Source organism: Callorhinchus milii, unplaced genomic scaffold (genome assembly GCF_018977255.1).
Source record: "Callorhinchus milii isolate IMCB2004 unplaced genomic scaffold, IMCB_Cmil_1.0 Scaffold20, whole genome shotgun sequence".
Classification (NCBI taxonomy): domain Eukaryota; kingdom Metazoa; phylum Chordata; class Chondrichthyes; order Chimaeriformes; family Callorhinchidae; genus Callorhinchus; species Callorhinchus milii.
In genome coordinates this window covers 2,110,547-2,125,093 of record NW_024704761.1, presented here as the reverse complement: position 1 = coordinate 2,125,093, position 14,547 = coordinate 2,110,547, and the positions used below count along the sequence as shown (strand labels likewise).

General features: G+C 47.7%; 1 protein-coding gene across 1 annotated transcript in view; it reads left to right on the top strand.

Annotated features, from left to right (window-relative positions):
* The first annotated feature begins 4,891 nt into the window (after positions 1–4,891).
* The window catches only part of LOC103175745 (Na(+)/H(+) exchange regulatory cofactor NHE-RF1), a 35,218-nt gene continuing 25,562 nt past the window's right edge, over positions 4,892–14,547 (top strand). The window contains exon 1 of the mRNA XM_042342523.1: positions 4,892–5,352. Coding sequence (XP_042198457.1) covers positions 4,942–5,352 — 411 coding nt within the window. The 5' untranslated portion in view covers positions 4,892–4,941. The remainder of the gene's footprint in view (positions 5,353–14,547) is intronic.

The following is a 14,547-nucleotide window of genomic DNA, read 5'->3' as shown; positions in this document are numbered from 1 at the left end:
GGAGTTACACACCAAAACAGACAATGTTTATACTCCACATGAGCCTCCTCCCATCCTATTCCCAGCATATCTCCTCACCCATACCCCGCTATTCCCTTCCGCACGTAAGCATTGAGTTTCCTCTTAAATGCATTGATACTTTGTGCTTCATCCAGTTTTTGGCAGTGAGTTCCGTATTCTCACCTCTCTGAAAGTTCTCCCTTTTAGTTCTGCTACTGGTCTCTCTTAAATTAATCCACTTTGTTATAGATATATCAACATTTGGAAATTGTTTATTTCTGTCACTGTATCGAATCCTTTCATAATTTTCAATACATCTACCAGGACCTCTCAAACACCTCACTGCCAGTATATAGTTATACCCTCGCCTCTACCTTGCCCCCTCTTTGCCCATCTTCAGATTGCACTTGAAGACTTTCCTCTTTAACCTTGCCTATGGTGACTTCCCCTTTTTCCGCAGCTCATGTCAAATTCCAATAATTTTAAGCACTCCAAGACACAACCCCATGCGATGGGTGCTATATAAATCCAAGTTGTTTTGTTGCTGACACTGACTGCTATAAGTGGAAACTATTCCATTACTAACACTAATCTCTCTCACCTTAATCAAAACACATTTTGCCCCTAAATTATAGATTACACAGCACCAGTTAGTCTGGGTCACGATATAGCACACAGTCTAGTATTTTAGGACGGCCTCTGCTCCCTTCATCACCATCTGTGGCAGGTTGTCCTTTTTATATTCCGAAGCTATCATTATGGAACAACCAACTATCAAACATTGAATTATCTTTCTGAAATAACCTTAAAGACATTTGGTATTTTCCTCCAACAGGCGAGATGTGATAATTTTTAATGATATGTCACTGTTTGTTTTTTGTAAGGGTCATGGTACTTTTTAAATTATTCCCTTTTGGGCCTTACCTGGGCCACATCCCACCCATGTCTGAGAGTCTCTGCCAATGCTGCAGGAGCCAACAATAAGCAGGCACCAGCTAGCACCAGGTTGACTCCACCAGATTTTCCTGGGGAAAGAACCAAGTCTTTGGCTGACACTTCAGGGCAGTGATGATGGAGTGTTGCATTGTCCAAGGTTTGATTGGACGTTAAGCCAGGTCCCACCTGCCTGTTTAGATGGATAGTGAAGTATCCAAAGAGCGAGGGGAGATTCTCCGTCTCTTGGCCAACAATTTTCCAGATAAATTGATCATTTCCCCCATGGCTTTTTGTGGCATGCAAATTGGCTGCCACATTTGTCGACAAATTACGACACTTAACAGCAATTTGCCAGGAAGTGCTTTGAGGCATAATACGTTGAGCTATTTGAATGTAATTAGGCGCTATAGCAAAGATTAGTTATTTATGACAATGCAACATGAAATTTCATATAACAATTTATCATTGCTATTGCAGCACCTAGATAAGGGGAGATGTTGCAAAAGAATAACCAATTTATAGAACAATCATGCAATGCATTTATTATATTACAGGCATCACTGAACTGTGGAATTGCACAATGTTGGCAGTCTCGGTGTTGTAATGCTCCTTGCCTCCCTCTACATTCAGCTCGTATTCACCTGGAAAATGTGAGTCACGCTATTAGACTTTAGTGAGATACATCCTTCCCCGATTGTACACTCTGGCACCCCTGGCACTGTTGTTGAACATTCACATGACATCACTAAGTCTCCCACCAGCCCTAAAGCTAACACCCCCACTCATCGTGAAGATCCCTGTTCCAAGCACTTAGTTACTTGCTCTTTTGGACTTGGCACAACATGGCAGTCATATGCAGTACTTTGTTGCTTTAACGGTAGAAGGGAGGCCACAGGACATGACTATCTGTCACTTTCTATCTGAGAATGCTATCAAATAGATTTTACTGACAATTATTTGACAACACACCCCCCCACCCTTTCAATGATGACCTTGGAATAACGACTTTCACTTCTGTAGAAACTCCAGCAGGAATGTGTGAGTCACTTGGCTCAGCTCACCGGGGTGTGCTTCCAAGGGGAGACGTGCATTACAAATACCAACGTTACAAGGCCTAGTGATAAAATGGATCTGTTAGTGTTTTGCTGAAAATTGGCTATAAAAACATAACAGCGCTTTGGGACGTCCTCCTGACTATCTATAAATGTAATTTTGTTGTTGGTGTTGTTTTAACAAGGAGAAGCTCTATTATAACGATCAGGTTCAGATCCCATTGTACGGTACACATCTTTAGTTACTGCTGTGCTAAACCCATAACCAAACCAAGTATTGTGAATATCACAGAACTGCTTAAGGTGAAACAACAACAACTACTTGCATTTATACAGCACCCCCTTCACTCAGTAGCGTCTCAGAGTGCTTAACAGCAGTGTGATTTAATGGCGACCCAGGGGGTGGGTGGGTGTGTCTAAAGGGAAGATCAAAAAGGAAAGTCTTCAACTGTGTTATAATAATAATAACAATAATAGTTACAGGAAAAAGAGGGGGCAAGATGGAGTGATTGAAGCAGGGAGTTCCAGCGTTTTGGGCGTAGTGACTGCAAGGGAGTGGGTGGGGTGAAGCCTGGTACAGACAACCCGAGGACAGTAGTTTTGTATTTTTTTGTGTTTTCTTGTGGAGCTGGGGAGACCGTTGAGGAGTGCATTGGAAAAATATGTGGAAACTTCCCACTTGGCAGTAATTGGGCAATAAAATCACAAATTTTTCTTCACATACAGCCTGGTATATTCAAACAAATTGTTTCACTTTTTTCAAACGAGTAATGTTTGGACCACACAGAACCACAAATATTTCCAATCAGAGGGAAAAAGGAGAAGCTTGGTTTGAACAGATCTGCTCGCTGTGAGCTGTGGTATAGGGTTTCTGTACCACTAGTGAGGCTGACCAAAATATTCAACCTGTTAGCCTATGTGGTTCATCTAAAGGTTATTTGTCAGATAGATATTACATTACAGATCTGGCAGCTAGTTTGTGTCCTCCCGTAAAGTTATTGAGTGATATTTATCCCAGTGTTTAAAGATCAGATGTTTTCATTTGTTCCTGAAACATATTCATTCCCCCACATAAGCTCAGTGGCTAAATTGCATTGCTGAATGAGTGACTGAATGATACAGACAAAGCAGAGAGCGAGGAACGGAGTGGGGGCTGGGACTTTGGCTGGGGTTGGGGCTAGGGGTTAGCAAGCAAAAGCCCTAATGAGTGGCTGTAGATGGACAAGTCGTGGAACGCTTGCCAGACAGCGCTTTCAAAGCAGCTTTGCAGCTTTAGCTGGTTAGACTCCAGCAGTTACCCCAAATGCACACTCTGTGGTCCCCAAGCCTTGGCTTAATTAATGACTATTAATAAATTAATTAAATTAATACTCATTAATTATTTTTTATTTTATTCTGGAATGCATTGCCTGAAAGGCTGGTGGAAGCCGATGCGGTAACAACTTTTAAGAGAGCAGTAGATAATTATTTGGGAAGGACAAGTTTGCAGGGCTATGGGGAGAGAGCGGGGGGAGTGGATTGGAAGCTCTTTTCGAAGAGCCGGCACAGACACCATGGGCCGAATGGCCTCCTTCTGTGCTATATAATTCTATGATTCTATGATTAATCCTCTCTGGAATGAGGTAAGGAGGGTGCGTCTCTCTCAGTGAGCATTCCATTCCAGACATGTGCAGGCAGCAGGCATAAACTCTTCAGTTCGGCTGGTGTGGGTGACTGTCAACCAGGGCGATGGGTTTCCGCCTGTGTCAGGCTCTCGCTTAGACCACTGGTATCAGCAGCCTGAACGCTCGAAACTAAACTGCAAGATCGTTTTGAGATTAAAAAAACCTTCTACGCAGAACCCAACCATTGCTGTGGTTATCAGCCTTTATTTAGATGACCTCCGCTCCTCCCTTTTATTCTTTCTCCCCACCCCCTCCCTCTCTCCCCCCCTCCACTCCCCACCCCTCTCTCCCCCCCATCCACTCCCCCCCTCTCTCCCCCCCCCTCTCTCCCCCTCCTCTCCCCACCCTCTCTCCCCCCCATCCACTCCCCACCCCTCTCTCCCCCCACCCTCTCTCCCCCTCCTCTCCCCCCACCCTCTCTCCCCCTCCTCTCCCCACCCCCTCCCTCTCTCCCCCCCCTCCTCTCCCTACCCCTCTCTCCCCATCCTCCTCTCCCTACCCCTCTCTCCCCCTCCTCCTCTCCCTACCCCCACCTCTCTCCCCCTCCCTCTCTCCCCCCTTCCTTCCCCACCCCTTCCCTTCTCCCCCTCCTCTCCCCACCCCTTCCCTTTCTCCCCCTCCTCTCCCCATCCCCCCCTCCTCTCCCTACCCCTCTCTCCCCCCTCCTCTCCCCGTCCCCAACGATGAAAGCGGGTGTCCGGCGAGTTCCCGCCCCCTTAGTCCCGATAGGATAGGCCGAGGCGGGGCGGTGACCTACGAGCGGCTGCGATTGGACGCGCGAGTTGTCAATCAGCCGCCCTCGCTCTATAAAGCGGTGGGGGCGGGGCCGGGGGTAGCTGCGCGCGCACTCCCCGTCTGTCTGTCTGTCTGTCCGTGTGGATACAGTGTATCGGTTTGTATCTCCGTCCGCGATACATTGTCGCCGAGTGGGTCGCGCTTTGAGGGACCGCCGACAGAGAGAGGAGACCCCCACACAGACCCCCCCACAGACCCCCACACACAGACCCACCCACACACACCCCCACACACAGACCCACCCACACACACCCCCACACACAGACCCCCACACACAGTACCCCCCCCACACACAGACCCCCCCACACACACCCACAGACACAGACCCCCCCACACACAACCCCACACACACCCACAGACACCCCCCCCACACACACACACACACCCAGACACCCCCCCCCACACACACACACACCCACACACACCCCACACACAGACCCCCCCCACACACACAGACCCCCCCCACACACACACCCACACACAGACCCACAAACATGACCAAAGAACAGCTCAGGCCGCGGCTCTGCGTCATGACCCGGAGTGCCAACGGCTACGGCTTCCACCTGCACGGGGAGAAGGGCAAGACGGGGCAGTTCATCCGCCTGGTGGAGCCGGACTCCCCGGCCGAGAGCGCCGGCCTGCAGCCCGGGGACCGGCTGGTGCAGGTCAACGGCGACAACGTCGAGGCGGAGAGTCACCAACAGGTGGTCGGCAAAATCAAAGCGGTGGCCCACGAGACCCGACTGCTGGTGGTGGACCGGGAGACGGACGAGCTGCTCAAGAGCCTGGGCTTGAGCTGTAAGGAGGAGTACGTGCACGGCATCCCCCAGCCCGAGCGGGAGGGCGAGAAGGTGCAGACAGCCGTCCCGGAGGAGGACAACGTGTCCCGGAGCAGCAGCGAGAAGGTGAGGGGGAGACGCGGGGCGGCGGGAACGGCCACCGACCGACCCGACCCGACCCGACCGCTCGATAGCGCCGGGGCCGGCGGGGCAGTCGGTGTGGGGGCACCGACACCGAGGACAGCAACACGGGAGAGTTAGCCAAGTCAGCGGGACAGCCAGGGGCTTAAACCTCTCGTAAGTCGTATCAGTTGGGACCCCCCCCCCCCCCCCGATGCCGTTTGATACGAGTTGCATTAGTCGTATCACACATGACTTAGACACATACAAACCCAGGAGTGGGCTATTCAGACCCCCCCCCCCCCCCCTCTCTGATGTAAAAGTTACGGATAAGTCAGATTTTATACGACTTAACAGGTAACGAATACTCAAGTGCTTAATATAAAATATTATGTGACATAAGTTGTACTACACATCAATGGTGTAAAGTTCTCCACGTGTCTCTAAATCTCTACAAACCGCGGGATCGCTCGCACATCTCTGGTCTGGGGCGTCAAGCCCAAGTCTATCGGGATCTCCTCCCTGGTGGGACGTCTTCGCAGAGGGATAGGTAAGGTGCCCAGAGAGTCGTTTGCGCCCGTGGGCGCGATCGCAGCATGCCAGGGTCCCGCGAGCGCCGCTCCGTGTTGGGCACTGCCCCGGATCACCGGTTTGATTGACAGCAAAGCAGCTCGTGACTTAGCTTAAGAAGGTCCCAGCTGTGAGCCCTTTCTGTCCTGAGTTGGCAGGTTTCTCAACCGTCGCCGCTGGAGCCAGTGTTCCCAGAGGTAGAAAAAATCCACCAGTATCTCAACAGCAACAACTTGCATTTATACAGCGCCCCTCACTCTCTGCTTCCCCCCAACACCCCGCACACACACGTTGGTCATTCACTTTGTGCTATTTGTGAGACAATGCTGTGTGCAAATTGGCAACTGCGGTCATCTTTTTTTTAAGAAAAAGTAGCTCCGCGTGAGAGCAATTATCTGTGGCTTGTGTCGAGAGGTTGAAGTTACAGACGCCGCATCAGTTTTTCTCATATAAAATGAGATTATTACACCTCGTCTTGAGTTGGCACCTTGGTGGGGGAAGGGGGGCAAGCGGTAGGGAGAGAGGAGAGAGGGAGGGGAGCGAGCGAGGAAGTGTATGTATGTTCCAGTAAGGGCCATGGAGTTAATCTGCTCTTCTCCCTTAGAACAAATGTAAAATTCATGATGTTGCCGTTGGTAATAGGATCACTTCATTATCTTGTCAGACCTAAATGTGACGCTCTGATTGTTTACGCTCCTCTGTGGGACCAGATAAACACTGACTGATAAACCAAGATGTCTGTACTTTCTACTTAATCTACCATATTGTTTTCGTTTTGCTCTGTATTGATTCACAGCCCAGCTGTGTATGTTTGCGTGTGTGTGTGAGATAACTGTTCCGTTCTTCTGAAGCTGAACCCAGCGGGTTGGCTGTAGGAAAGAACAGGTCAGATTTTCAGGGGTTAAGTGCAGGCCACCTCCTCTGGTTTGCACAGACTAATCTAAACAGCAATCTGAGACTTCTTGTTCAAAGCATTTATGAAAACCCAACCTCCCCAGGACATCCGAACTTCAAATAGAGGACAATTTCTACATCAAAGTGCTGCAAAGCAAAATATTTTTTTTCCCCCCTATTTTACAGAACTTGTTGTGGTTTGAGTTTCATCCAGTTGTAAGTAGAATCATCAGGATGAGATGAGACCGTAAGTGGTCTGGTTTCCCCCTTTGCAGTTCTATTGCTGCTTGTAAATAACCTTCTGTGGTGTCTGCAACTTGCAACTCTATCTCTATCTGGAGAGAATAGACTGTCTGTTTCCGCTCTGGTGGGTGTTCCCACAAAAGCCAAGCCATTTACATTGTGCTTCTTGTCTAGAATATAAGAACGTAATAATTTACTAGGCGAAAGAAGACCAAGGTCCATCTAGTTCGCCTTCCATGATCCTGGCAGTCGCTTGAAGTGTCGTGGTACAAACTATATACTGTATCCCAAGATATTATTTTCTGACAGAAATCTGTCTAATTTGTTCATGAAACGAACAGCACTTTTATAATAATAATAATCCTTGCATTTGATATAGCGCTTTTCACGTCGGGAGGACGTCCCAAAGCGCTTCACAGAACACACTGTAAAGTGAATTGACTGTATATTTGTGGGCGAACGCGGCGGCCAATTGCGCACAGCAATGTCCCACAAACAGTCGTGGATTGAAAATGACCAATTTATTATTGTTTTGTTTTGGAGGATTATTATTAGGCTCTGTGTGGGGTAAGGAAACTTGCCCGAGGTTTCGCCCTCTGCCTGGAATTGAACTCAGGTCTCTCACTCGCAAAGCGAGTGCTCTAACCACTGAGCTACAGGACTCCACAAGCTGTTGTTGAGCCTATTCCGTAAGTTTACTACTCACTCACTGAAGTAGCATCTCTGTAGATTTGTTCTGAATTTCACCCCTGTCAATCGCAGGCTGTGTCCTCTGGTCCTACTGTCTGTTGGCAAGTTCACTTCTTAAGGAGATTTACTGCAGGGGATCGGATGGTGCAGTAGCTTAAAGGACACCATTCACCTCTGGTTTGACTCTGTCCAGTGCCTTGGGACGTCCTCCTGACGTGAAAGGTGCTATACAAATGTAATTTACTGTATAGCAGGATTGAGGGTATCTCCTCTGTGCCGGCCTAAGCATTGGAAAGGATTTTCAGAATGAGTCAGTTTGGTTAGTGGAAATTATTACTGTCCTGGTACACGCTCTAGTGTAGAGACGAGACTCCTTGAGCCCCAAAGTCAAACAAAATATCCCCAAACCCTACAGTTTCTGACAGCAAGAAGTGTCCTTTGTGAGCGAGCGTTGAAACCTTGGTGCTGAGGAAATGGACGCACGGTGCGTGCAAGGTACTTCCGAGAGGTGGTTCTGCAGTGTAAACAACCCCCATTTTTCGGAGCTCACTTCATTTCTTTTCTCTCCCTGTTTTTCCCTCCATCTGAGCTTTATTGGCTGGGGCATCAGAGCTCGGGGTCTCATGGCAGGATGTGTCTTCCTGTCAGAGCTTGGCTGCCAGGACCTCTCCGCAGCCCTATTCTGAGGTTACGAAGGCCCCTGTGAGCCTTGGGACTTGCTGATTAGTTTCCTGTAAGTGGGTGTCTGTATGATAAAGCTGAACAGCACTGAGATCTGTACACGAAGCAGAGATTCAGTGGAGAAGGGATCCAATAAGACTGGATTATTTTAATAACGCAAAGATAATATTATTAATAATAACAAACTTGCACTGTTAATCAAATATAAAATGCTTTTATTTTAAATACATTTTTACTTTCCTCAAATAACTGGAGCCTCGGCACCCCACATCCCCTGGCTTTGTGCCCCCTCTCCCCCCACACCCAACCAAATAAAATCTGCTGCATTGCTTATTGTTGGGAAAGCGCAGTGACCACAGGGCCTGCATATTAAAGGTCAGGTTGTAATTTCAGTCACAGCCTTCCTGTGTGCAGATGAAGCAAACCCTATGTTTATCTTGCTAGCAGCCTGACAAAGGCTGGAACCCCCACTCCTGCCCAACCCCCCCGATCCCTCGAGTGAGGGGGAAGCTGACGTGTTCAGGAGCAGTCTCTGTGCTTCTAGGGGTTGCACAATCTGTCCCCTTGTACAGCTCTATACATGATCCCATGTTGTGTGTAAACCCATCAGTGTAAACAGATTAGAATGAGGTTGTTTTGAATATAACTCAATACAGTTCTGATTATCGAAGAACTTTAATCCTTTTAATGAAGATGACGAAATCATCTCGAGTTCAGCTCGCCCATGTGAATGCTTAAACCGCATTTTATTTGCCCGGGTGATGTACCGTGTCCAAAGTCCAAATGCTAATCTTGTGCCGGAGCAGTTTCAGAAGCTTAAGCTTAACCTATTCCTGAGTTTTGTTCATAATAATACACAGGCCACCATGGGGTCTCAGCCCTGGCTGTGTTAACGGAGAGAGAAAGAGCAAAATGTCCTCTGAAGTGTGTGGGAACGGGACTGACTGAATGGCCAGCTGGACTGAATTTCTCCTCCTCCCCTCCACATTCCTTGTCCTTGGTTGAAATTGTTTTTGAGAGATTTTGTGTGTGCGCTGCAATATTTTAAGAGATAAGTGCTTTACGTGTCTGTAGGATGCTGGACTTTTGGCTCCTAAATTTTAGATGCTGTTGACTATTAACAGACTGCACTGTACTTTGACATGTACATGAGGCTGTGAGGTGTCCGTGTGCTTTTCCACTGCTGAGGCTGGAAGGAACTTCTGAATCCTAGACTTTCTCTTCTCCTTTACCTCTGAACGCTTGAGTCTCGGGTACTCTGGCACACACGCCATCGTGCCACTTTACTCCCTATCAACTCCCACCTCCCCTCTCCCTGGGTGTTGGGGAGGAGACCATTGTGTTTGTTGGTGGGTGTAGAGCCGGGGGGTGGGGGCTCGTAACCAAGCCCTGACCAGTCCTTGACCGATGTCCAATAGTTCCGTTTCTTTCACGAAGACCTTGGAAAGCCATCAGATTTTCTGCTTGAATTTGACTTTCTTTCCTTCATCTCACGAGAGCGGTGGGCACAGTGGGAGCAGTGTTAATAATAATCCTTTCGATATAGTGCCTTATCACGTCTTCAAGACGTCTCAAAGCGCTTCACACAATAGACTGTAAAGTGAATTGACTGTATTTTGTGGGCGAATCTGTACTGAGAAAATTGATCTTGCCGGGACAGTGATTGGGCACAGTAAGCACCGGCCTCAGTTTCTGTAGGAGGAGGTAGATCAGGCAAGGTGGCTGATCCTGATTGCTGTTGGATGATCCCTGTACATCTGTGTGGATGTCTGAGAAATGGATCTGAACTTCTGTGACTCCCTGTTCAGGGAGCGACAATATTTCATAACAATCCTAATCCTTACATTTGATATACTGCCTTTCAATCCTTCACAGGATTCGCTGTAAAGTGCAGTGACTGTTTTGTATATTTTGGGTATTTTTTGGCTGTCTGACACCACTTGCAGAAACCCATTGCAGTGCTAAGTGTGTCCAAACCAGGCAGAGTTCCACATGCTCCGCCACCTACACGTGGAAACTTTCCTGCGTATGGAATGTGCACTCCCTTCCCCTTAATTCCAGAGAGTATTCGGTACTGATTGGCGAGAGCCAAGGCGTATATTGTGTATAAATACATAAAATGTTGTGTATTTTGTTGGCAAACACAGCAGTCAATTTACACACAGCAATGTCCCACAAACTGAACAATCAATTTTATTTAAAGGGGTTGTTAGCCAGGACACAGAGAGAAACTCCTTTTTTCTGTTCGAATAGTGCCATCGGATCCTTTAATGTCCCTTTGAACAGGCTGGACCTCGGTTTAATTTCTCATCAAGTGGCACAGAGGCGAGTGCTAAGAGCTGAGCCCGGCTGAGACCAGTAAGAGCTGCCATTGCGCTGTGTCCTGGAATGGAAGCCGGTGCCTGATGTTGCAGCCTAGTTAGTGACGGGGAGGTTGAGAAGGTGTCTGAGGCACCGAATCGGGCCCTTTTGATCCCTGTGGTAAAGCAAGTTGCTTTTATCATGTGTTGTTGCTCTCGGCTGCATGTGTAGGGAGACCTGAAGCATCCGGTGTCAGTAACTGCACATTCACATTTGTTTGTTACTTTCATTGTCTGGCAGCTAGTTCTGATCTCTTGGGAGTTCATTGCTGGTCAGTGACGTGAAACAGTTATTGTACATGGCCTCGAGTGCCCCAGGAAGCATTGGGAGGGACCTCTTGTTCTGCTGCCTTCGTGGTCACCGCGCTAACCAGCGTGTGAGGAGGAAGGATGCAGTGAGCTGCTGTGAGGTAATTCCAGCAATGCTTTCTGTAAACTAGCAGGTTAATAGCTACTGAGTTTGTGTGTTAGCCGATGGACTTGTTTTCCTGCAGATCAAGTGGTGACTAGTTTATCATCCAGATTTTAGCGATGTTTTGAATTTAAATATTTTCTTTTTTTGCAACGGATATTTACCTGATTTTTTTTTTAACGAAAGTGAATAATCTTTGAGTTTTGTATTGTACCTCATCACCTCATTGAACCATCTCCGAGCACTTCAGTTTTCTGTCAAGTGTAGTGACTGTCAATGCGGCAGCCAGTTGTGCCCAGTGATGCCCCATAAACAACCGTGAAGTGAGTTGGAGGATTGTTGGCCAAGGCATCAGGAGAAATCCCTTCTCATTTTGAACAGTGCCAATGGGATCTTTAATGTCCACCTGAGCAGACACAGGCAGGTTTAATGCTTCGTTTCGAGGGTAGCACCTCTGACAATGCAGCCCTCAAAGCTTCCATGTGGGGCTGAAATCCACAACCTTCCGCCTCTGAGCTGAGAGCTACCAACTGAACAAGGCTGACGCCCAGTTTGACACCAGTTCACAAGTGAGGTTCAGGTGAAGGCCTTCGACCCATTGGTACCCCCTTGAAAACCCATCCTGGTGTCCTCCCAACACAGCATCAAGCCCGTTTTCAAACGGATCCAGTGTCCTGTCTCCTTAACCCTCTCCCCTGGTAATCCATTCCACTCGTTGGTTGCCCTCTGTGTAAAATAGGTTGGCTGTTGCTGCAGTGTAGCCGTTTAAGCAAATGCTGTTCATTTCCTTCTGTTTAGCTCAGCCTTTTTTTTAAAAAAACGAAAACCCACAAGATTGTCAACGCGAGTGAGGTGACTCTCGCACATTTCCTGGGTTGATTAAGGAGCGAGAAGCTGAGACGTGTACTTAACCAAACCACACGGTGCTTCCTGAGTGCAACAGGCGTTTACACTGCACCAGCTTTACCAGCGACCGTCAGAAACTTCTAGAAAGCCGTGTCTTCACGACGACGGGAATTAGAGAGAATTGCAGTGTCTCTTCCAGGCCATTGGTGTGGGTGACCTCAGGCTGCTCCCGCGATGTTGCCCAACTTCGAAGGAAGGAAATGATTCAAAGAAAGTAATATTAAAAAAAAATCTAGTGTTAAAATCTCCAAAACTTTAACTTTACAAATAATGCTAATCATAAACGTTTCTGCTGGCTGTTTGTAGAACACAGAGTTTGGATCACGTCAGCCCCTCCGCACCTTGTTTATTGGTTGCTGGGATCTCTGTGAAAGGACTGATCCTTAAGCTTGACCTCTGTTTGCAAAGTACTTTTGTAGCTCCTTCCTCCCCATGTATTTATAGCTGGAGTTCATGCTGCTGCTATAACGCCAGTGACCTTTATGGAGAGGTCTCAGTGCGGGGAACACAGCCAACGGAGACCTAACAAAAGCACATTGTGGTGTTGAGGACATTCAGTTCTCTTCAAATTGTTGGAAAATGTGAAGCACTTCAAGTTGTGTCCCGGTGTATCTTCTTAAGGAACTTACTTTTATGTTACCGACTCTTTCAGAGACGTGTTAAACTTATTCCCCACGATCCCGACCCGGAAATCTTTGTTGGGACTGGATTGGACATGGGCAGCTGGCGGTTCTGTCGCCCTGTTGTCTTTCAGTTTCAGTCTGATTGTTTGATGGTGGGGCGGGGGACATTGTTGGCTCCAAGTTACCTCTCATCTAAACCGTCTTACCAGCAGTCCTCGGTCCCAACAGTGGTAGTTCAATGGTGATTTTAGAAAACAAAACATCTACTGTTACGATGAGCGTTGTGCTCAGTGGGTGAGAGTATCCGAGTCAGCAATACCCGAGGTTTCAACACAGCCAAGTGTTCCCGAGCTGCTCAGCTGTCAGCGTGGTACGTTGCCAAGCCTGATGGAGGAGCAGCTTGCTGTAAATATTGCTGGCTCTGTATTGCAAGCTGGCCTGCTCTCCAGTGCTGCAGTACAAGCGTTCCGAGACGCTGTCTGGCGTGAAGGGCGCTATATAATATAATTGCAAGTTGTTATTGTGCAGCTTGTCGTTGCTGTTGTTGTTGTTGAGGCTGTTTGGCATTGCCTGGTGTTACAGCTGAGCGAGTGGAAGGCCTCAGAACAGCCGGGTTCCCAACTAATTAGTGTTGTGTTTCTGCCAGGCTCATTGTGTCCAGAATAAGGAATTTCTACTGGTTGCCCAGTGACGCTGTATAAAGCGGTTGGAATCAGACCTGGCCCAAGTCGGGCCCCGGGATGTACAGCGGTGCTAGGAGAAGGACTGAGCGGAGGCTGATTACAACACTTGTTTTCTCACGCCACAGTAAAGGCAAAAATGTGGTCTTTGTCTCCAGAGAGGTGGAGCTTTATTGAATGTCACAAAAGCTGGACTTATTTTGGAGCTGGAGCCCTCTGTGTGGTGTACCTGCCTTGGGGACTGACTTTTCGACCCTATTGTTTATCTGTAACGTGATGGAGAAAAAAAGCATTGGGAAGTTCGAGTCTCTGAGGGTTTTCATTACGTGGAGAATTGGAGCTGTTTTCCTGTTTGGGAACGGGACAATCTTGTTTGACCTTGGATAGAGGGAACGGGAGAGCAGGCAACAGGAAGCACAAGGGTAGTGATTTGGGTGATTCAGCTTCCTGGGGTGCACAGTACTTGCATCTATTTGGTGAGGATTTGTTGGGGGAAAGCCACTCCTTCCGGTTACTACTTGTAGCAATAATTCCTGCATTTGATGCAGCGCCTTTCCATGTCATCAAAATCATGCATCACGAGTTACTTTGCAGGATTCAGTGTAAAGTGTGAGATTGTATTTGGTACATCGGCGCAGGGCAGTATCCTACAAACAGACATGAAGTGAATGATCAATTTTATCCAGGGGATTGATTGGTGGCCAGGACACTGGGAGAGCGAAACTCCTTTCTCTTTTTCATATAGAGCCACAGAATCTCTACCTGAACCGGTAAATTAATCTGCGTGTTTAATCTCTCATCTGAAGGATGGCATCTCTCAGAATGCAACCTAAGCGGTATGAAGATCCTTTAGCAAGGAAGCTCGATGACTGAAGTGGTTCCTTTTAGTCCTTGGGTTATTAGTTTATGCAATTGACTGAAGTCTAATTTGAGTAAGCTTGATATTGACGCATGACTCCCAATCAGGGTGTTTTACCCGATGGCAATAGAATTGTATGGTGTCCAGTCATTGAATAATTGATCAGTAACATAACTTACAATAATAATAATCCTCGCATTTGATATAGTGCTTTTCACGTCTTCTCGACGTCTCAAAGCGCTTCACAGAATAGACTGCAAAGTGAATTGACTGTATATTTGTG